Below are 23,554 nucleotides of genomic sequence, written 5' to 3'. Positions count from 1 at the left end.
GAGGGCACTGGGCAGATAGTATGGCCGTGAGTGGTGGGGGCCAAATGGGAAGACGAGGGGCAGTGCGGCTGAAGCGCCAGGCACCAACCGGAGAGAGTGAAGATGCAGCGGATGAAACAGCGATGAAAGCACAGCGACAAAGGAATAAGAAGAGAGGAAGAGATGACGAGAGGAGGGGAGGGCAGCGGTATAGCGGGCGGCTCAGCTGGAGTGGGGGAATCGGCGTCATTGGGTCGATTGGGCGGCGGCTGATCATCTGGAATGACATCGGCCGATGAAGCAGTGGCTGGCTTACAGAGTAGCTGCTAGCTACTAACTATCCTGGCGGTTGATGAAACTACTTGAAGTTCATGTTTACAGCTGACTCTATTCCTGTCTCCTACCAAGGACCACCACGGTCCATCCCGAGTGAATCCAAGGTTACTCACTACCAAGTACAGTCAGGCCCCTGCCTGTCTGCATCAGTAACTTGCAAGCGAACCGCCGCCCCACTGACCTCAGCGGCTCAGCCTTGTCAGTTCCCAATCCTGATTCCATCATTCCAAGATGCAAGGACAATCCGACAATGGCCCGCTGTTGTACAGACAATCTGGTTTCTGCAGAAAGTCCTCCGGAGTGCATATGCTCAGGCATGAAAGGAAACAGAAAATTTCCGTGCATGCCTGACCGCATTACCAGTCCACCTCGTGCCGGGGCCCATACGGTACTCCATACCCCGCTGTCAGATTCTAGAATCGATCGATCCAGACTCTGCATCTGCCAGTCTTGTCTATGCCCATCAAGTGCCGGGAGAAGATAAGCTCACGGTAGCCCAAATGCTATAAGTTCTGGCAAAGGTAAGAGCCTCATTGCGCACAGAAGTTCGTTCTGTGCCTCAAGATACTCCGAATATCCAAGTGTCAATGGCTAATGATAACAGCCCCTCAAACGGAAACCACAAATCAGGATATATCTACAACTACCTACTGCATGAACACATGCGATCCACGAATGCAACAGCGCTAACCAACCAAGAACCACCACAACCACCCAATAGTCATCACATCATGCCGCCGTCGTAAGAACATAACTGTATCCAGGTTAGCAAGCGCCCAGCTCAAAAAGCCGAGTCAGCGAAATACTCACGAAGTAATACTATCCATCCGTTCCGTCGTCAGCTTCAAGCTAACCGTCAACAGCTCGCGCGCAACATCCGGCTCCTTCTCCCTAAGCGCCCTCCAATTCTTCGCATCAAGGCTCCACGTCACGCAATCCTGCTCCGCCTTGACCGTCGCAGTCCGGCGCGTCTCGCTGAAGAATGGCAGCTCGCCGCATGGCCGTCCGGCAACAATCAGCTCAAAGTACCGTCCCTGCGGAAGTTCGTACTCTGCACGAAGCATTCCCGCCTCAAGAAGGTAGAACGCATCAGCGACTTCCCCTTCTTGAAACAGGATGCTGCCTGCTGCGTATGTTGTGCGGACGAAATAAGGGCATGCAGCGAACCAGAAGTCTTCGTTGCGCGAGGTTAAGCCTTGAAAGGTTTGGAGGAGCAGAGGGAGGGGTTGGCGCATAGCAGACCAAGCGGCCGGGACAAGAATCGCGCTTTCGTCTTCGCTGAGTGTTGTTGTGGCTGCGCGCTGGAGGTATTGGTGGCGTGGAGACCCAAAAATCTCATCGACAGTCTGCGGCCGCTGCTGCGTTGTTGGAACCTCTAGGTTCTGAGGGCTGGTCCTCCTCCTTAACAACGCTTCTCGGTGGGTGTAAAAAACATTAAGGTAATCATTCTCGCAGTACTCCAGCGCAGAATTCAAGTCCTCAAAAATCCGGACGCCCAACTCTGGCTCGAGCAGTCCCACATTCTGAAGGCTCTTCCCAACTTCTCCTTCCACATCAAGCCCAGATATCGTCATGCGCACGTTCCTCTTCTTCAAGATTCGGTTGATACGAGTGAACGCCTCGGCTGCCGAAAAGTCGATGCCATATACCCGGGACAGGTCCAAAATTATGAACCTGATTGGAAGCCGACTGAATGCTTCGTCTTCAATCAATCCTCGCATCGTGTTCTCCACATCTACAATCGTGCCGAAGAACAGATATCCACCGAGCTTGAGGATGAGGGTCTGCTGTCCAGCCTCTTTCAGGTACCGGTGTTGGATCGGAGGGCGACGGACGGTAGAGCCAGCAACTTTGCCCGAGTATGTGGCGCGGATGGCAGACTTTCGTGACGTTTGAACGACAAAGCTCATGCACGCCAGGATTATTCCAACCAAAATACCGGCAACAAAATCCCAAATACCCATGGTCGCGACAATGATGACAACCTAGAATATCAGCCGCTGCCCATCAACCGTGAACTAGAACTCACCGTCAAGTACTCGTGTCGGTGTAACTTCCCCCACGTATCGACAAGAGCCTCCTCCATCAACTCGATTCCCAGCAGGAATATCAGAGCGCCTACAACCATCACAGGGATATAACCCACAATCATGGGGCCTACCAGCATGATGCCCGTAGTAGCTCCTGCAAGCATAACACCGGCTAAGCGAGAATTGCCTCCACTGTCAATGAAGAGCAAGCTATTGGTATATACGAGGTAATTCTAAATCATGTTAGCACATACCTCCGAGCAATAGCATCAGTCTTACCTGGATACTACCAGCGAATCCCGAGAGGGCATTCGTCACACCGTGAGCTATCAACTCCCGATCAACATTCAAGTTATCTTCGCCAGTGGAGATTCCCAGTGCCGGCACATTGATGGGAACATGAAGAATTCCAAAGAAAGTGAGCGCAAACATTGCCGGGATGGTATCGACAAACGCGTACCAGTTGACGGCCGAAAAATCTAAAACCGTCAGACTGCGACAAATCATGCAGCGACAGGTGACTCACCATAGAGGGTATAAAAGTGGTACCACGGATTAGAAGACGAAGGGGCATCAAAGACCCAACCGCTATTCCGCAATGAAGCGATGGGTATATGCGCAATGAACTTGACAATATAGAACAACAAGGCAACCGCAATGAAATAAACACAGACTAGATAGTTAGATCTGAGGAAACGCTTCAAGACGAGAAGACCAATCGCGAGAGTCAACGGCGTTACCCAAAGGGGGATCGTGGCTAGATGGAAAAGTTTCTGCATGGTGGGTGAATTGAACTCAAATGATCCAGGCAGCCGAGCTGATACCTCGAGGCCGGTTAGAACGAGGAAGAAGCCTACTCCTCCAATACATCCAATGAGGATATGACGGGGAAAGAACCCAATGAGTGAACCGATCTTACACGTCCCCATCAGGAAGAACACCAACCCCGTGAGGATGGAACTGACCGAGAATGCTAGGATCGTTGTGGCTATAACTGATTTCGGATTGTCTTGCCCGACCCTGGCCAGAATCGTATACGCCATCTGATGAAAGAATGGGACGACCTCGATCATCTCACTTCCGATTCCCCCACGGAATATCGACCCTCCGCAGGAGAAGACCAGTTGGGAAATGATCGTACTCACATAAAACATGGATATACCATCCGATCCTAGGTGAGAGAATATCGGCTCGCCCAGTGGGAAAAGAATCATTCCGTATGAGAGTGCATCGAGGATATTCAACAGGAGACCCAGAAATACCGAAGGCAGCAGACTCAGCGGATGCACAACGCCTTGCTGCCAAACTGTCCGGCGGTCCCACGACTTCGGATGGCACAGTGTCTGAAAGCATGTTGATATCTGCAAAATAGCGATATGAACAGTTCCAGGCGTCTGTCTCGGAATATGCACTTGGCTCTCAACATCGCGGGTTCCCCCATAGCTTTTGAAGGGTCTCGAAGGAGTCTTGGCCAGCAAAGACGTCCGCTCCGTGCTCGCATCCCCTTCTCCGGCATCAACCGAAGCAGATGCCCCATTTGTATGGGCGTGCTCAACTAAAGCATTATCATCCCCGGTGCTTTCTCCCTGATCTTTATTGACGCTTGAAGACGGATCGCGAATCAAAGCTGTCAATACCGAGGAGCCCCCAGAATGGATGGTCTGCGATTGACCGACCTCATGCGTCCCATCTGGACCTGACAACGACAATGGCGCATCCGAATCAGTCGATCCCTCCGAAGACCGAAAGATATCCATAGCTGGTGGCAAAGCACTCCGTTCCCGGGATAAGGCGAGGGAAGCCAACTCCGCAGACTGTTCACGAAGGCCATGAGAGGAGTAGTGCGCCGGATCTGAAGCCCCAGTCAGTAAAAGTGAAGCTAGCCATCGCGCAAGCCATAAGGTCCTCACTAGTAGACATACCGGAAGCATTGTGGAATGAGCGGTGATAAAATGACCGGCTCGGCGTTCTATAACTTGCCCCCATCCCTCCAGGTACTAAAGGGTCTGACTCCGGCACGCGAGTAAAACACCCCGCCCCGGCGTGCACACTGACCGTTTCGGAAGCGGCATTGTCATTGGATATTGGTGGAGGTTGCGAGGCCTGCGAGTCGGCGCGGGTGCCGGCAACGCCCATAGCTGTCGAGGCACGTGCAGATAACAGGAAGAGTGTTGATTCGCAACGGATGCTCTAATCAAGCACGTAGGCAGGCGAGTCTCGAATCCGAGCTGTCGGCAGCTTGGGGATGACGCAAAGACTGTTCTAGGGCGACGGGAGCAATTCGCAACGCCCGAAACGTACAGATGACGACATGAGAGGGGAGAGAGAAGAGTGAAGAAGCTGGACTGACAGAGTCAGAGCAGCCTTGGATGATAATAATAAACGGCAGCAAGCTTTGCTTTGGTGGGTTACCAGGCTGTTGTCGGCGAATTGAGTAAAAAGTCTTTCTTATCTGGGGGGGTTCTGGATTCTGGACTCTGGCGGGCCCACTTGGTTCCTGCCCGTCCGTCGCCTGAGGTCGGTGCTAGTAGACTACTACTGGGGTCCATGAGGTTAGAGAGGGTCAATTGAGGTGCGCCGGTGTCTGTGTACGGTGTAGTAAAGCAGGTGAGATCAGGATGACAGCGGCTGCAGTGCTTTGTGTACAAGACCGAGTCGACCACAACTACAAGCTTGTCGGAGATCGGCCGAAACGAAGCTACGGTAGGGCGCCCGTGCGGGAAGAATAACGTCGCACCTGCTTGACGTGCAGCTGAAGCGTTTGGCACCTCCACTCCACTTCAGCAGCCAAGCTCTCCGCGCATTTAGTCATGGAATGTAGACACCGATATCCGGCACGGGCGCCGATTCCCGTGCTCATAGGAAAATTGGCTATCACACTAATGAGGGTGATGAAGATGGTCTGCAGTAGTCTACGGTCTACTGCAAATGGTGTATGCCTAGCGCATCAGAAACAACAAGGGTATCACGAAAATCAATCCCAACTCCAACTGGCGTCGTACGTAACCACCGCCGCTAAGCACACTGCATCAGACCATTACTGGGGTTCAACTCAGCCGTTCCAAGAAGCCCTGCGCAATCAGCCGTTCCACATCGCCATGTCGCACGTACAGCTGGCTATTCTTCGTCAAATTGATCACCCTGCAACAACACGTTAGCGGCGCATGACGCACAAACAGTCAACGAAGCAGACGCAAGGCACTATGCAGATCTGTAGATGCCGCTGAGTCGGTGAAGACATACCCATATTCCGTCTGTATCTCCCCTGCATCTCTCAAGACCCTGACGTCAATAAACAAATCCTTTGGCGGCTCCAGGCTCCCCGTAAGATCGATATCTGTCCACTGCCCCTTATACGTAGCCAGCATGTCGCTATACTGCCGAAAATACTCTTCCTCCTCGGGACTAAGTGAGCTCTCATTCCCGCTCCCGACCTGCGGACCTGCATTGTTCGGATTGTGCCCTCCCGGTTGTCCATCATCTCTTCCCGCCGCGGCCGCTTGTTGTTCCAGCACATCAATGCCCTTCCAACATAGCTCTTCTAGCTTTTCTGTGCGCACGCGGTGGTAGGCAAGGAGGCAGCGCTTGTTGCGCCGGATGCAGAGATGGTCGACTAGCAATGCGCACGCGACGGCCGGTTCTTGGGACGGGTTGAAGGAACCTTCGAAGGGGGCGAGGAGGTGTGCGAGGTCGCGGTCCAGGTCGCGGACTTCGCGGGCGACCGTGCGGACGAGCTCTGTTTGGTAGGGTGGGAGGTGGGCGAGAGATTGGGTGCGTTTGGCGTGTTGAACCTGAGGGTGAATTGGTTAGCACAATCTAGATCCTTCCCCGGGGTCTTCCCGGAGATGCTGAAGGGTGCTTGGAATCTGTTCTGTCATACAAGTTTATTCCCTAGTTCTCCGTACATTGTGTGTGGAATGGGTAATCGGTGATTCAGTGGTATTCAAGGCGTGGTGGTTATGGCGCTTCGTGGACGCGTTTCCGAGGAACTGAGGGGAGCGATCAATGGCCGAGGGGCTTTTTGAAGATGTGGCTAAACCTAGCTGTAGGCGTTCTGTGGTTCCGCTAGAGGGATTTGTTGGTCTCGTCAAGGTGCGTTCGTGTTGTTGATGGATCTCTTTGTCTCGACCTTATTGCGGTCCGTCGCGCTGCTTTAACGCGACCCACGTGACTTGAGGTAAGATTTTTGGTACGTAGCGCTCGGCATCGTGGTTTTGTTGATGCTCTTGGGATCCCCTCGATTCTTTGTTTCTGTACTCCATCAGCAAATCTGCAAGATACGCCTTTTCTTGGTGTTCTTGGCCAGTCTTGTCACCACGTGGATAGGCGTTGTTACCCAGGGGTACCAGCCGAACTACCGTCAATGTCTCAAGTCAGCCCAATCCATGTCTTCAACTTAGCAGACGACTGGTGTTGTCCTATCATTGACTAGGGATCTATATTTTCTTTCTGGAGAATAAGACAACATTGAGAATGGTTCTCTAGTCTAATTAAGGGTCAAAAGATGGATGAGTATCGTGCCCTAAACTGGTATACCTCTATGTGACAAATCCTGGAAATAACCACCCAAATGGCAAGAAGGAAAACAGACCACCGCCCGGATGCGCTCACGGGAAAGACAATAGCAAAACAGATAGTAGAAGAAGGTATATCACTCTGAAAAAGAAGGAAAACGCATCGTTCGTACGCAAGACAAAGACCACCCAAGCTGCCGTCATGCGAGTTTTCATTGCCGAGAAACTTTGATTACAAGTTTGTTCAGACAGAGAGAAGGGAAGGAGGGGAAGACAAGCTGATTCATGTACCAGAGTCCAGCAGGTTCATCCAGCTTGTCATTAGTTACATGATTCAGGAAGAAGGGTATCAGTACCCATTAGGGTGGTTGAGCCAGCTATCGAATTCACCGCCAGCGGGCTCGAGGGTTGCCGCTTGGCCTGATTCCCATGTCTCCTGGCCGTCCACACTTTGTTGCATGGGCTGAGCTCCAGAAAGGCCGTTAGGGCTGGGTGCCATGGAAGCCTCGAAAGGAGCATAAGCATTGGTGCCGGACTCCTGCCATACCGGGTAATGGGGGTGCCCGTAGGCATGGTTCCCACCCTCGGGGTGCAGTGAACTATTGGGATAGTCCAGCAGCGCAGGGTCGACTTGGCCGCCTGGTTGTCCCTGAGGTTGAAGGAGGTCGTGATGGGCTGCGCCGGGTAGGCCAGCCAGGGCTGTCGACGGAGCATAGTGTATTTCTTCTGGGTGTGGGGCGTGTTGTATGAAGTGCGAAGGGTCAGAGGTGAGCATCATTCCCGATGTTGGCCTGGCAGGATGGCTTGTAGGCCACGTAGGTGGGAAACCATAGTCTGTCGGCAAGCCATGGTCGCCCATGTCAGGAGGCGTCGGATGCCCGCTGTTCCACCCACTGCTAATCTCGGGGGTGCTGAAAGTGCTGAGCCGACTGATATGACGCGACGCTGGGCTGCCGTCAGAGGTCCCGCCGAACTCACTGTTGAAGGAACGGGTATCGTCGAGTGTCCCACGCTTTCTCTTGTCTTTTGTTGGAGTGAACTTATAGCCGGGGTGTGCCTTGAGGTGATTTCTCTTCTCAATTACCGCGAGTCGCTCGTATTTTGCCCGGATCTCTGGTGTTTCCTTATTCCAACTGACGCCCGACGCAGACGATACCACTTGGTGATTTTGCTGTCTGAAGAATTCTTTGACCCGCTCAGCGTACGCCGAGCGGTAGAGCATAAACGAGTTCATGGGCCTGGGGATCTTCCCGTCCTTCTTCTGTACTTCGATCAGGCGTTCCTCAATCGGTCGGTTAACATGTTTGTCCATGTCCTTGACCTCGATATGGGTCAGTTGTGCCGTCAAGATACTCAAAGGCTCCTTGAAAGCATATGTCGACTCCGTATTACTGCGGTTCTTTGCCCTGCGTCGCTGCTTGGGGGACCTCAATACTCTCGCTCGTGCAGCGCTCTGCCTCCGTCCGGGCGACGACCACCTGGTGGATGCCGTTGAGTCAAGACTCCCAGGAGCAAACGAGTCATCGGTCGGTGGCGTACTGACCCGAGCACCATTGTGCATCATCTATGGTTGCATTAGTCGTGGCCTAGTCACGAATCTCAACCGACAGGAAGGGTCTGACAACTTACCGAATGATGCAGAGACGCATTCTGAGGATAGTCGCTCGTGGGCGCATATCGGATGTTCTGCCAAATCGTGTTAGTTCTTGGTAGAGGATGCAAGGTGCTTAACCACTTACAATTCCCACCGAACTCTGCTCGCTGAAGCTCTCATCACCGCCTTGCCCGCCACCTGCATAGGGTTCCGGAGTGCCGTACATTGAGTATAGATCAGCGTCGGAGGCCAGGTCGCCGTCGTTGGAGTGAGGAGGAGAGGGTGGGGGGTTGCGGAGCAGTTGCTGCTGCATGATTCTATGTCGCGAGAGGGGATTGTTGACGTTGAAATCGCCACGGGAGAAAAGTTCTGCTTGTTAGTCGACTCTGAGAGCTAACTCTGCTCCGCGTCTTGGGATGGCGAAGCTGGGCGGCTGCGTCTGTCAATGACTAGACAGAGAAGAGGTTGGTGGGAGATGACGCTGTCAAAGCCCCTGACGTTGAATTGAAAAATAAGGATTCCGGCCAGAGCGGAAACCAGGTGAGACAGGCAACAGTCCTCTTATCGGTTGACAGCTAAGACAAACGACTCAGACCTCAGAGTGGATGAAATCAGGCACCTAGGATTGATTCTGTCTGAAAACAGCAGTGGAGGTAGTAGACAGGATAGAGGATGGATGATAGAGGAGGGCGATGAGATGGCAATGGACAGAGGACAGAGGCTTGTCGATGGAGAGTCTGAAAGGGGAGCGGGAGCAAGAGGCTCAGACAATAAGAGGCGGAGAGACAGGATTCAGAAGGGAGCTGGCTATTGGTGCCTTATGGAAAGGCAGGAGGAGGGAGTGTTGTTGTGCTGTTGGTTGTAGAAGCAAAGGAGGTGGATATCAAGCTGCTTAAGACTGCAGTGCAGATATGCGGCGTTCGTTTTTCTGGCAGCACAACCATGGACACGCTAATCTTGCTGCAGCACTTGCTCTAGTGAAAATCATCAGCCAGGATTAATTCTGTCTTCGCGATGGCTGGTCTTTGTCCCAGTCCAGTTAGGCTGTTACCAGACTGCTGGGAAAGCCTCTTTTCTTTTTCTTTGGGATTTTATTTTAATTCTTTTATCTCTTTTTATTTTTATCTTTCTCTCTTTTTTGCTATTTTATGATTGGGCCCATGAGACGTTTTCTGTCTGGAATCCATCCTTCTGCCCTCCCCTACTCGTGCCTCTACAATGGCCCTCAGTTTCACCGGTTGTTTCCAGTTCGGCCCTGAAGAGCTACTCTTTGTGCCAAATCTATTCAGCATCTGAAGAAGAATCCTGCCTGTGTTTCTAGAACTCTGGGGCGAAACTCTGCTTGCCAGATCCGGCTCTGCTGATTCCCCCAAACCGTACCCCGTAGTCCTCCAAGTCTTAAATTAGCGGATGACTCGCACCAGGGCACAGGAGCAGGGTCTATCAATTAGCACCTAATAATACCCCCCACAGAGGCTGTGACAGCTTAATTTGGCGAGATTCTGCCGCGGGGCTACATGGCCCTGTGGCTCGCTCGGTGGATCCTCTGCGCCAGGCCCTACTGTAGGTACGAACAGGAGGCACTAGACGGTCTGGCCATGACAGGTAGACCTATCACCATTCGCAGGCAAATTCATCGAGGATGCGGAATGATCGGGGCGGCCAAGAAAGTCAAATGCTGCCTCAAATTGCGAGGTTATAGAGGAGCTACTCTATGGTCGGGGTGGACTGTTGTCCGGATTCAGACAATTCCCCGCGTTGGGCATATCAGAACGGCAGAGCCTGGATAGGTGATCGGCCTCGTCTCAGCTGTCGGTTCTTATCGCATCAGTAATACAAGTTCCCCAGAGTCCCGAACTTACCGGATTGTACTACTGCCCGACTACTGAGTCCTGACTGACAGTGACAGACTGACAGTGAGTGGCGGGGCGTCCCAGAGTCCCAGATCGTCAGGTGGATGCAACCTTCGGACGTCAACCAAACTTCCCTCCCCGTCCACGTTCTTGATGAACATGAATCAACCATCAGTTCGCAAGATCTGGGCGGGGTTTGGTTTTCGCCCGTTCGTGACAGCTCGTAAGCCCGTACGGCGGAGGAAAATGAGGTGGAGCTCTGCGCGGATGGCGATCGCCCCAGGTCTAGGTACAGTTCTCCACCACCAACGCTCAGACTGGCAACGAGATTGGCACCTTGAGCCCTAAGCTGGTCAAACTCAGGAGGTCTGCTGCAGACTCAATTGCAACAACTTGTAACTAGACTGACTGAGTGCTGTGCCACGGCCATCGCGACGGCAGGTAGGGGCGAAATTGAGGGGGCCTCCCCACAAAAGTTGGTTCGGGAGCAGGCAGCTCATGTTTGATAGGAGAAACCAAACAGAAAGTTGTCCATGGAATTGACATCGCAGCCATGGCTACCGAGTTCGCGGCAGAAGTACATAGGAGGTCATGGCTGACTTCAGCCAGGGAACCAAGTATACAGAAGCCGCGGAGTGAGGCTTGTAGGTAGTGTGTGACTGTGCAGTGCTCGTTGTGCTAGCCTCCGTAGGTAGAAGTACTAACTAGGAAGGACTAATCCCAACTGGGCGACAGGTACGGTTCCGGACCCGCTGATTAAGAGCCCTGGAGCTCATCTCGATGACACCGTGCTAATCTGCCATGTGCTTCTCATTGGCTGCACATTGGCTGGGCTCCCTTTTCCGGTCGCGCTATCATTCGCAGACTGGCTAGCACCACTGCACCAGCAGATCATCATCGATCCAGCAGCGCCCATCTCTCTGCTAACAGTACTTTCCCCAGCATGGTAGTGCGAAGATAGTCGTGACAATTACTCTCGGCTTTAGCTTTCGGCTCTGCCTGTGGAAGCATCCGTGCATAATTGACTATCGGGCAATCGGGGACCAGTAGGGTATCCAGCCTGTCGGGCTTGCACTTCAGCTGGCGACTCCGCGGATGGCCATGATGCGTAGGTACATAGGTACATACGGTATCGGGGTACAAGCCAAGCCAACTCCGCAATCTGTATCACCGTGGAGAGTTTCCTCGCGGCCTTGCCTCTCTGCCTTGAGGCTCCGACAGACCCCTGTACTCCGTAGGTAGATACAGCTGAGAGGTCACCTGCGTCTGTATGTCTCCGTACCGACTACAAGATCGGGACCACGGAAGCAAGTAGTCCCGAGTACCTCGTATCTAAGTACCTGTACCTCTACCCTGACCTCGGGTGCTGGCCATATCGAACTGATCCCGTCTCTCCAGGCCCGTGGACTTCCGGGTTTTAACTCCGAGGCCAGTGACAAGTGTCAACAGGGCCAAAGTCAACTCGATGGCTCATCTCTGGGTCGCTTCACACCTTCCCGGCTAACTTTGCACTTTACTTTCCCAACGACGCCTCGACAACGTCGACATTTTATTCGTTTCTCAAGTCCTCGTCCTGACATTGACAGGCTGCATGACCCTGGCAGGATCTTGGCGACAAGAACTTTGTTTTCCCATCTTGGGGTGCTTATCTCCTCGTTATTCTCATGGCACCTGTCATCCTGGTCCAGTCTAACCCATCGCAGTATAGGCCGCGATCTTCAGTTCCTTCGCTCGACATGAGGACTATGTTCTGTTGGCGACCTGGGCTGTTTATCGAAAATGCAGGTGTTTTTGCCCTTCACGTCCGGAGCGAACTGTTGACTGCTGTTTTAGCTAGATAACCCGTCCTTGCATGCGTATGCTAACTGCTCATCTCCTGACCTGCAGCTCGTGGTGCACTACTTTCCAGCCGCTTCTTCCTAGAGCGACCACCATTGGACCCGACAGAAGGACCTCCGCATGTGGCAGCCACTGAAACTTTGGAGGTTCGCCAAGCTACCCAGAAGGCACCGGATCAGTGGAACGGGAAAGGAGTGGTTTAATCTTGGATGGATAACAGATCCTATGGGTGCGGTTGGATGATGGCGGACTGCTCCCGAGGAACGACTATGCACCAACATCACCACCCTGGTTTTCGAGCTGATACCGTGCTGTCGAAACTGTCTACAACATCCCCAGCTTCAATGCCATTGGTTCTCAATCCAGCCTCGTGGATAGTTCATTGTCTGTGAGGTTGCAGGTGAACCAGAGTGGTAATGTTGTGAGGGGCTTAGAGACTGTTAATGCATGGCGGCAGGTGCCCGATTCATGATCTACGGTTCTGCGGCTGCCATATGGAACAAATGGACGTCTTGAGAGGTTGGATTATTGGACGACTTACGCAGGAACGAGAGAGCCAAGCTAGTTCCGCGGCCATTTTCTTTGTCCTCTTTCCATCAACCGCACACGAACGGCGCTGGAACGCCAAAGGAAGAACTCTCTTTTCTTCTTTTTCATCTAACGGCCTGGGCCAGAAAGTGCATGAACTACATGCTACTAGGGAAAGTTTATTCTCCTGGCTTGTTGGTCTAGCGATTTATCCGGGGTTGGTGGTGCTGAGCCCCTATCGCCAGATTACTCCTTCATCCTCACACCAACCCTAGGCTCCCTAGATCCGATTTCGGCCCACTGGTCATAATGGAGCTTTCTAGGAGCCGACTGGATTTCTCTGTACCAGTAAAGCGTCGATGATCCCACCTGCTGAGCAGCTCTGCCTCACATGAATATGAATACAGAGCCACGCACACCATTACGAGTCATGGCGTTACGTACAGTAGCCTGCAGCTGGGAACATGGTTGATGCGATTGCCATTAGTACCCATAGCAACCGTGGACGCCAACTTACGGACCCCTTCATCCCTCGACAGGTCAACTCAACCGTGGCTGACTGGACCTTCTAAGGCGTTCTAGAAAAAGTTTAGAGCGCTCGACGCACGCCAGGCAGATGCACCTTTCCAGATCCGGTCCTTGGTCTGCTCACGGTCCCCTCTGATCATCAATCCGAGAAACTTCGTGGAAGGTCGGCGACTCGGCTGACAGCCTGACAGCGCCAGGGCGTCGAGTATTCGAATCCTGCCGTTCTCGACCCCTCTCAGGGCATCTGACCTTGGTTCCTTGAATCGTCTTGTCTGTCTCCAGATAGTTTGTTACTGAAACAGCAGTGTTGCTGTTTTAGAGAGGCTAAGAATACTTACAATTCCCACCTTCTTTTGTTCCGTCTAGAGCCATTCCCGTGGTTGAAAAGCTGCGCCTCACTGCGTCTCGAACTGTACGTTCGTTTTAGGGTGTTCAGGGGAGCGCTTTTTTTTAGCAGCTAGGGAAATTGCGTCTTCTTATCTTCAGGGTCACTATTTACGATGATCATGAAGTTGCGATAAAGCACGATACTGGGGCTTGGGGCTTCCAACTCCTCAAATTACACGGCAGAATATGGCGCAGCACCCCGGGATATCCTCGACCTAGTTCCTTCCAGAAGTTGTGCCAAAATATGGCCAAGGCACTCTCAATCTCTCCGAAGTCTTGTTTTCCAATCGGGTTCACGACCAAGCGATAGCCGACGGTGGCCTTCATGTAAGCAAGAGCGGACCTTGGGCCTATCAATGCATTTAAACTGGTATCAAGCAGAGATTGGTTGAATCGGACAGGCTCTGGGATTGGGGAAGGCAAGTCTACCCGATCCCGAACACATTATTACGGAGTATTATGCTTGTCTATAAGCCTACGGTCGTCAAGCTCGAGCTTGAGTCTTGTTGACTTACAGGGCCATGATAGAGCACTTCGACCCTTTCCATGATTCTGAAGTCCGCGGGTTGCTGCATGCCTGTTGCTCTACTCCCAGAAATCACTACTTGAATAGAGGGCTCCCGCGCACGAGTGACAAACGTGGCCCCAGAAGATAGACAGTATAGATCGACATGACATCAAGCAAATGCCTCTCTGATTAAACGGCGCTGCAATTGGCTTTGCGTCACGAGCCGAGCTCTTGCGGTAAAGCAAGTCAACCTAGGGAGCTGCACGTTTTTCCCTTACGACATAACCTAAATTCGAACGTGGACACGAGCCCGTCCAGTGATCTGACGTTTAGGCTTTACAAGTCTGCGGCAGAATGTCGGTGGAGACTAGTTGCTGCAGGCTGCAATGGAGAGGAGCTCATTTTTTATGGGCGTCAAGAACTCTCTACACCGATAGTGTCGCCGAATGACTCAAAAGCTGCACCTTTCAAGCCAAAAGGCAGGGATCAGGCATTCAGACATGGACCATAGCAGGTCAGGCTGAACAGCGGCTGAGACGTTACATCCAACACTTCTACCGCACTTGCTCGATCTCATTGGTGCCGCTCATGATCGCACTTGGTAGTTGGCCGCACCCTTCTTCCAGTCTCCGCATAGCATCTCGGTCACGTTGGCTTCTGCCTCCCATATCCTCCATAGAGCCCCTATCAGACGCCTATTTAGCGTTCGTTCTAACGGCTTTCGTGATGCTATGGGTCTCAAGCTCCAGCCAAGCGGTACACACTCGCAAATGGTTCCAACCAACACACGCTCCCTGCGAGGCCTGTGGTTGGCTTGGAGCGATAGAGGTTAACTTTACCCAACGGTAATAATGACATTCGAAAAGTGTTATGGAGATCTGCCGGCGCATAGCGGACGCTGACGACCACTCATACTCCGTATAACGGAGTTCCAGCAAGGCTACTTCCAACGGACATAAGGCCGGAATTCGGACAACACCGCCTATCGATTTCAGGACGGTTTTGTAGAATGTCGTTGATTGCATGCAGTCGATCTATGTCTGTCATATTCAATAATCGCCATATTCATGGACGGGTATCGCCTCCGTAGATACCGACCTGCGATTCATGGCTGGCTGTCAATGGAGCATTGTTATCGATGAGAAGCTGAGAGCTAGCGGGTAGGTAGGCGGGGGATAGCTTCCCCGTACGCTCGTCGCTGTCATATCAGCTCTCTCTTTGTTGAGGGAAATGATCCCGCTGCCGGGCGTCGATCATCGCGTCCTCCGTATGCCTATCAGATGACGTTCTACGAAGATGGAGTACATAAGCTGTCAAGCACCCTCATGAAACACGCTCATGCACTGTGCGTCGGGTATTCGCATATTTTACGCGCTGTGAAATCGATGCAGCGACAGTTGCGCTGGCGTGAGGATCCTAATTGGCGGTATACTTGATTTACCCTTCCTGGGCAACGCGCCTGACATCTGCACCAATGCGCAGGCAGCGCACGAACCTCTCCTTCTGGGAAATTAGAGTTAGATAGGGTACGCGCCGGCTTTCCCGAAGTAAGCACCTTACTCCGTACTCTTCTCGGCTGAGTGCCATAAACCTTCAAAAGGAATCTTGAAATTGACTGTCATTCTCAGCTTGTCCGGAGGCCCCGGACCTACTCCAACGCCATACGAGACCCCATCGCTCTACTGTTGGAGACAAGCGCCTGTGATGGGCAGGTGATAGAAAGCCTGGAACGTACTTTGAGATACGGACAATCACCGAACCTCATCGGATCACACACTTGACAATGTGGGCAGTTTTAGGTTCGATCTTTCGCCATGATCAGCCGGCTATGAGTGGCTGTCGGTGGCGGCCGAAGTCTCCGATTGTTTCGAGTTAATCAGCAAGTCAACGACATCACTAACTTCCAAGTAATGCATGAGCAGGTCGGGTATTCGGGGGAAGACAGGCGCAAAGGGGCTAACGCATCCGGATCGGATCCTTTAGGGTCTTAGCGGACTGTGCCACTGGCGCGCACTGTGGAGATGGATCGCAGCTCGCGAACTCGCAAATCGCAAATCACAACCAGTTCTTGCCCTGGCTAGACTGTCCTTGAATTCGTTCTATGACAGCTGTGACGGCACACATACTAGCGAGGGAAATCTCGTCTGTGGTTGAAAATGATTGGACGAATTGATTAACGTTGGAGCCCTCGTTTCAATGTTGGACCCATAAGCCTCTCATTTGTCACTGTCCACTGAGGGTGTGCGGCCCTCGATCCCCCAAGGATTCTGAAGGCGATTGTCTGTAGCCGAGATGACAACCATTGTCACTTGTCAGGCTCTTTCATCCGCTCTTTCACGGGAGCTATGAAAGTAACGGCTAGAAACCTGTCAAGCCTGTCAAGTGCAAACCTTGCAGCACTCCATAGGGATACACCAATTGCCCGAGTTCTCCCCATCCTATCGCAAAGACCATTATCTGGCGATTGAACTTTCTTGAGGGTGACCTAGAAAATAGGACAACAACCCCATAGTACTTTTATCGAGCTTCAATCTGCAGGAATGAGCGACGAACGCTTCGGTTGCTCTAGACTGTCCAGTCGAGACGGGGCTCAATTCCGGCCTTAGTGAAGTCCAACGCATTCCCAGAATGGAATCCAAGTGCGCACCGAGGAGGCTGATTCCAAATCCAATTGCTTGATTCTCAGAGAGCTGTCCATCCAGCTACAATCACTGGGCAATGGCAGAGCAGGCGGAGATGGACTCCCGCCTCCCGTCCAGGCTGTCTCTCCAAGAGTCCAATCACGACCCAAAGTCGGTGGTCCGGGGCATCGGCGGATCGCTGCCAACTCCGCCGATGGACCTCGGGCCGGGGTCTTCAATGCGGTATAGCGTCGATTCTGCGCTGGGCCTGGCCAAGGTTCGCCGGATCCGTGGACTGGACCCGCTGTGATGGATGATGTCGATGATGATGCTCTCTCCAGCGGTCCCCACTCCTTACGGCCGTAAGAGTACTTTGGCCATGGCGGCCTCAGGAAAAGGAGATGCCATCACGAGTGCTGCCTAGAAATCGGGAAGTGATGATTCTGTGATTCAGTCGTGAGTTCAGTGGCTTTTGGATTAGTCTCTACACGGTAATCCATCTTCGTTTCCAGTTGCGTACTCACTAACCGTGATTGTAGAATGTACTCTGTACTACGTTACGTGCGTACGGAGCACGCATCGTACTTGTACTCGGGACTTCGCTGGCGCCTTCTTGGCGGTTGAATAGTGCATGCATATTTACTGCATTACTTCAGCATATCGCTATGCATTCTACGGAGTAGATCTGCGATGAAGTTTGTACTATGTCCTGCCGCTATACAAGTATGCGAGTAAGTCTATCTTTCTAAACAGTGTCTTCTGATTTGCGATCAAGTAACGTCTAGCGAGGCGTCCCTCGCATTACTATGTGACAGGAGCAAAGATAGACGCCGGCATTTGCCTATGGGCTAGCATCCGATATTCTGCATATATATTTCTCATATCACTCCATATCTGCTGAGGAGTGTCGAGCTGCCGAGCACAGTATTCCCCCTTGCACGAGTCGCTGCTACCGCTTCGCCCGTAAATTCGAAATACGCACAGGACCGAGAACCTGCCAACGCGTACCCAGTCACCAAGCAGACTAAAGTACAGGGGTAGATAGTCTCTGAGCGTTGCGGTTAACACAACATCTCAACTGCAACAAGGACCGAAGCTACATGCCAGATATGGACTATTTGGGGCCTATGTTGTCTTGCCTCCTCAATATCTAGTTCGCGCCAGCTGCAGGATGCATATGCATGTACCTCCCAGCTAAGCAACATGTTCCCTGCTAGGCTGCCTGCATGATTGCTTAGCCTAGTCCGGCTTCTTCTCTCCCCGCAGTCTCGCTCGCCCCTGTGCAGCGAGGACCCAGACTCGGCCCTAGTCTCAAGTTTCGAGCAGCATCGAGCCCAGCATCAGTTATAGGCTGGGGCTAAGAGCCAAAGGACATGCATGCAGTTATCCGAGTACCACCAACGACCCAAAGAAGACCGAAGCATGGTCAGAATGTGTGCTCGATAAGACATTGCATTTCAAGGCATCGGGACTTAAGACATCAGCCTCTGACATCAGCTCAGGCAAGCTCGTCAAAGCCCAAGAGCGAGACTCGTTAAAAGCAACGACGCCCCAGGTTTGCTGCATGATGCATCTGCTGCATGCAAGCAGCCGCCCGAAATCTGTGCAGCCTCCCGAAAAACAGAGACATTGTCTAAGCCGGCCACCGGGACCCATTCCGCCAGCTTTTTTTCTTTTTTCCTTGGTCGTACCACTCCCGGCTGACAGTGCGTCTACTCCGCAAACTGTATATTGGGATACACAAGAGGGTGCGCTATTGGGTGGAAGCGGTGGAAGCGGAGAGCGACGGGAAGGGGTTCATGCAGGGCTCTGCCTTTGTCTTCTCGCGGACCGGTGGAGTATATTTCCGTGGTTATACTCGGAATGGCGGATGGGATACGGAGTATATGCAGGGATTAGGTACGGAACTTGGGGACTTAGGGCTTGGGCTTGGGACTGCATGCGGAGCGCTCTATCGGACGTGTCAGTCCTGGGTTAGGAGTCTATGGTAGACTACTCGTTGACGTAGAGATGTACTTGCTGCTCACCACACCACAACTAGTTACGCTCTAGGTCCAACACTGGATCCCTTTGTCAACAAGGGAGTCGGCATCTTGCTGAGCCTTGTCGTCCTCGGTGCACTGACAGTGGTTCCTCATGCACCTACCCCATCCTTGTCTCGAAGCGTCATCAGGGCCTCCAAATGCAGTAGCAATACGGATAGGTAGCAACCTTGGGGCATAACATCGGAGCCAGCTCCACCTAGACTAAGCCGTCTCACTCTTCATCCATCGCATCGGCAGGTCAGTCCTGCAAGCATCCGAGACGACCATACGTCTCTCCTCTCGCCTCCCACACTCCCTCCTCGACACCACCCACCAAGCTATCCAAATCCACAGCCAGGTATCTCGTTAGTCGTTACCAATACCGAAAATGCACTGCACCGGACGCGCCTGGGATAGCCCCCTGCAACGGGCTCCATCCACCCAGACGGCAAACCCCGCGCCCCGCCTGTCCCCCTGCAGCCCGAATTGAAATCTCACGCCGCGCTAGAGTACGAGACTGCGGAGTAGTAGTACGGAGTACGGAGTACAGAGCCATCGTTTCGAGTCTCACTCTCGGGTAAGCAAGCCGCCCGTCGACGCGGCGGCGGCGGGTGCGGTGCGAGATGGGCGGCTGTGCAATGTGCATGCTGCGTCCTGCATCCTGCATCCTGCAGCTGGAGCTTGTTTGCTATGCGCCTAAAGTGCTAGCAGCCTAGCACTGCTTGTGCGGACTACGGACAATGGGATTAGTCCTGCGGGCATGTCCCAAGGCAGTGGGGGCTAGCGACTCCGTAGTCGTACATGATAATAGGATTATCCTGCGTGACGCCAGCGGGGGCTACTGCTTCTGCAGGGATTGAGAAGTAATGGTGCATTAGTGGTGCGTGCTAGCGCATGGTTCTCCTTCTGGGAGGGTTGGATGTTGAGTAGGAGGGTGGACTGGACTAGGTTCAGATTGTCCAAAGGGAGTATACATGGGAATATATCAGGTAAGGCCTTATATTAGACCTTGATATTGATGGGAGACTAGATTATCAGGTATAGGTGTCTCATGTATGCGAACTCCAGCTCCCAAACCATACCAGACCAACGCCAACTGCTGCACCGAGATCCTATCCGATTCGTTGTACCCATTTGTGTATAAAGAAGTGTATGCATGCATCCGTCCCAATCCGACTCTTAGTACATCCGAACTGACTGACTGAAAGTCCAAGCGTGCAGGAGGAAGAAGTCAAAAGCGAAAATGGGGCGACACGAGATAAGCTGACGACAGGCAAAGAAGGAGTAAACATCACATCCAATCCGTGGAGAGATCCACCCATACCAGATGATAATCGTACAAAATCGTCTATCAAATCGATAGTTTTGAGACAGCGGGAGGTTGCCGTCATGTCTCAAGTGCTGTCGTTCAATTAACCTCACGGGCGTACCCACTGCTTCCGATCAGTGAAACAGCTTCACCGATTTGTCGCTGCTAATGTTTCCGAGGCATGGTCGGACGAGCACAGACCTCAGACCAGACCAGATGGGGAGCGCGTATATCCGACCAGATGCGTGACTGGACCCACATAGGTATCCGAACTGGCGGGCTTTGTTCAATGTTGCAGCTCATGAATCAATAACGTAAGAAGTAGTGGAAATGAAGTGGTCGGTTAGAGAAACATGGTTCAACTGCTGATGTGGTATCTATGGACGCGAACTATCAATGCCTGGCTGCGTGGGCTCGGGCTTCGGAACCAATGGCGACGGCTCCAGCGGGGGGATGCGATTGATGGACGGCGACATTGCATGCTGACCATTAGCTTGCGACAGATGGCCGTGTAGACCCATCGCGTTCTCTCTCTGCCTGCGCTCCTCCTGCTCCGGCGTCATGCACTTCACTGGGGGCGGGATCGGCGCGTCCGGCGAACTCCTCCCCATCAACTTCGGGCTTGGCTCTAATCTTTGTACTGGAGGCAAGATCGGTGCTCCCGCCATGCCTCCGGCAGTCAGAGGCCGTGGCGAGGGCTTGGTAGGACTAAGGCCGGAAAGCAGATGATGAGAATGGGGGGACGATGCCCGGTTGGCGGTAGGTGTCGCTACGAACGATCCATTCCCGCTGTGGACTGACGAAAATGAAGCCTGGTGGGCGGTGCTGGGACGCGGAGTCTGATGCTGTCCATACGGCGTCCATGGCGTAGGAGCTGGGACGGGACCGTCGGACGAAGCCATGGGGGGGAATCCCGCCAGAGGACCAACGTCGCGATTGCCTTGCGTCGGTGACATCGAGGGTCTGTTTTGGATAGGAGACGGGAGAGTCGGGCTGTGGATCGAGTGAGAGGATGATGGTCGTTGTGCGAAGGAAGGAGCGGGAGGAAGCGGGCCACGGCCGTTAGGGACAAACTGGTGAATCGGAGGCAGCTTCGGCTGCTCTTGAGAAGGAGCAACGCCGTTTACACCTTTTGAAGGGGAGAATGGAGCGCGCGACGGGCTGAATGAGCTCGCATTTGACTGAGGTCGGCGTTCAGGAGAAGTAGGCAACGGAAGCTGGGTAGGCTGAGGTAGGGAAGGTTGTTTTGAGGGCGACCCATTGACGACCGCATCTTCTTCGTTCGTAGGTGGAATGGCTTTCGTCTCAGAATTACCATCGGCGTTGGATGGCGAAGAGCCAACCTTGAATTTAAGCGGCGGTAATTTCGGGAGTTTTGCATCCTCCTCGCGGCGTTTGCAATCCCGGCAGACGAAATGAAAGTCCTCGCGCTCGGCCTCCTCCTGTTTGATTCCAAGGCACTTGCTGTGCTGCCACACATTGCAATTCTCGCAGGCAACACTGTGGGAACCATCGTCCTAACCACGTTAGCAAAGCACAGGTGTTGGCGAGTTAGACTTACAATGTTTTCTCCGTGAACGCCACAGCCGGAGCAATCAAAGATCCACTCATCCTCTTGAGAGAGGTCCTCCAAGTTCTTTCGCTGCTTCTCCAATTCAGCCTTGAGCTGACGTTCGGAGATCCGGCTTTCTCCTCTTTCAAGCTTCTTTTGCTCCTCCTCGATCCTTTCCAGCTCAGCCTCATGCAGGACGCGATTCCTCTCACGATCTTTGATCCGCTGTTCGCGAGTCATGATACGTGAATGTCGATCATTCTCCATCTTCTTCAACCGGTCCTCCTCCTTGCGAGCGGCCGCTAACTCTTCCTCCCGCTTTTGAGCTGCCTCAATGGCTTCTCGTTCATGCCGTTCTTTCTCGCTCTTCTGGGCAAGGCGACTAGACCTCTTAGCGCCAGCAAGGAGTTGAAGGTTGACAAGCTCTTTCTCGCGCTTGACCTTCTGTCGCTCCTGGGCCGCTTGCTCCTGCTCAATGATCGGGAGCACCTGATCTTCAATTCTGTCCCGAAGTACCTTCTCATCTGCATCCCTCGTATTCCGTATCGAATCAAGAAACTTTTGGTAGTCCTCCAGCGAAATTGCAATGCACTCCCACTTCATCGACGCGTAAGGGTTCTCAACGTCGACATTAACTTCGGTGTTGTCCTCCTCTGACTCCTCATCGTACTCCGCGTTGGCGACTTTTCTCCGCTTGGATGCTCTCACGGCTCGTGGGTTCTTTCTCTTTGTTTTTGCCTTCGACTTGGCAGGCTTCGGGGGAGGAAGGGGAGGATCGGTGCGGCGATAAAGTCTATTGTCGTCTAGAATGTAGTAATAACGGCCTTGTCGGTCATATCCAACTTCTTCAATACGCTGCGTCCGTCAGCCTGCGTCGCAAGGTGGCGCGAAGATGCAATACTCACCCACTGTAACTGATCCGTCTCCCTTTGCTCCGGCATCTTATCACGGATCCGATCGGGGTTCCAGAACGTCCAGACGGTAAGCTGGTGAAGGACGCGCAGCTTCAGGAATACATCGAAATCCAAAAACCTATTCGGGACCTCGTCGTACCCGAAGGGGTTCGTAAGATGTGAAGCTTTCGCATTGTACTGACGTCGCGTGTATTCATCGAAGTTATCGAACCTGCAGCCATAAAAGACAATTATAAGCTTCGGCAGTCGCAAATACAGGGTTGTGCACGTACGTGAGGCCGCGATGCGACGAGACCCATTTGAGCAGGCAGAGTCCAATCTCCAAGAGCTTTTCCGAAGGACCAGGCTTGAGACATTCGTTTTCCAGGTCCTAAAGACGCGAAATATGTCAGCCCGCGATACATTACACGTACGCTAGCGATCTTAGGGCCGGCGTAGTCGCGTACCTCAATTCCAAAATCCTCGTCGATTTTCATGAGTTTCCCAAAGATCGCAATATACTGCATCAGGTTCGCAAACTCCCAGCAGTTCCGAAGCTGCGTTAACAGGCCAGGCTCCTCGTGTGGCTGCTTGGTCTGCTCCGGGGCAGCGTCCGCCTCGGAGCGGGTGCGCTTTCGCGATACCATGGGCGCGGTTCGAGACCTAAAAAGGCGCCGCGGCGCAGGGGCAAAATTCGGACAACCTGAGCTTTCGACAACGTGCGGGAAAGATGACGTTTAGAGGTATGAGAGAAGAGCAAAGGTGTGCAAAATTGCCGTTTTGATCCTAAAAATCAGAAAATGGTTCACTCCAACAGGTGGGCGTGTTCAGGCGAGAAGAACGGATGAGCTCACAGAATCTCCGGGAGGCGCGTTGAGATCCGCCCGTCAGGTGACCTACGATAAGGCTGAGAGCGCTGAGAGTATATCGTAGTATAACCGTAGTATAAAAGTACAGAGCAGCTTAGGGAGGCACTGAAGAGATCGGGAGGTAATACAATTGTATTTGAGAGTAGGTGAGGTATGATCAATTGCGACTAAAGAACCAGAGTCTCAGCCA

General features: G+C 52.9%; 4 protein-coding genes across 4 annotated transcripts; all 4 read right to left on the bottom strand.

Moving 5' to 3' along the window:
* Nucleotides 1–1,044: 1,044 nt before the first annotated feature.
* Nucleotides 1,045–4,481, bottom strand: DSM5745_01445 (sulfate transporter family protein; the record flags this gene model as incomplete). Its single annotated transcript, XM_026743461.1, has 6 exons — nt 1,045–1,069; nt 1,126–2,300; nt 2,345–2,578; nt 2,625–2,824; nt 2,872–4,197; nt 4,268–4,481. The coding sequence occupies 6 exons, from the start codon at nt 4,479–4,481 to the stop codon at nt 1,045–1,047; spliced, it is 3,174 nt and encodes a 1,057-aa protein (XP_026609306.1).
* A 911-nt stretch (nt 4,482–5,392) lies between these two features.
* DSM5745_01444 (DNA replication protein PSF1) lies at nt 5,393–6,252 on the bottom strand (the record flags this gene model as incomplete). The annotated part of the gene is made up of 3 exons (XM_026743460.1): nt 5,393–5,486; nt 5,589–6,136; nt 6,226–6,252. The coding sequence occupies 3 exons, from the start codon at nt 6,250–6,252 to the stop codon at nt 5,393–5,395; spliced, it is 669 nt and encodes a 222-aa protein (XP_026609305.1).
* Nucleotides 6,253–7,208: 956 nt separating this feature from the next.
* DSM5745_01443 (HMG-box domain-containing protein) lies at nt 7,209–8,766 on the bottom strand (the record flags this gene model as incomplete). Its single annotated transcript, XM_026743459.1, has 3 exons — nt 7,209–8,423; nt 8,489–8,545; nt 8,599–8,766. The coding sequence occupies 3 exons, from the start codon at nt 8,764–8,766 to the stop codon at nt 7,209–7,211; spliced, it is 1,440 nt and encodes a 479-aa protein (XP_026609304.1).
* An 11,661-nt stretch (nt 8,767–20,427) lies between these two features.
* On the bottom strand, nt 20,428–23,142 carry DSM5745_01442 (putative PHD finger domain protein; the record flags this gene model as incomplete). Its single annotated transcript, XM_026743458.1, has 5 exons — nt 20,428–21,567; nt 21,612–22,457; nt 22,508–22,727; nt 22,789–22,886; nt 22,930–23,142. The coding sequence occupies 5 exons, from the start codon at nt 23,140–23,142 to the stop codon at nt 20,428–20,430; spliced, it is 2,517 nt and encodes an 838-aa protein (XP_026609303.1).
* Between the last annotated feature and the right edge of the window lie 412 nt (nt 23,143–23,554).

This window comes from Aspergillus mulundensis (genome assembly GCF_003369625.1).
Source record: "Aspergillus mulundensis strain DSM 5745 chromosome Unknown scaffold_0, whole genome shotgun sequence".
Classification (NCBI taxonomy): domain Eukaryota; kingdom Fungi; phylum Ascomycota; class Eurotiomycetes; order Eurotiales; family Aspergillaceae; genus Aspergillus; species Aspergillus mulundensis.
This window is presented reverse-complemented; position numbering and strand designations above follow the sequence as displayed.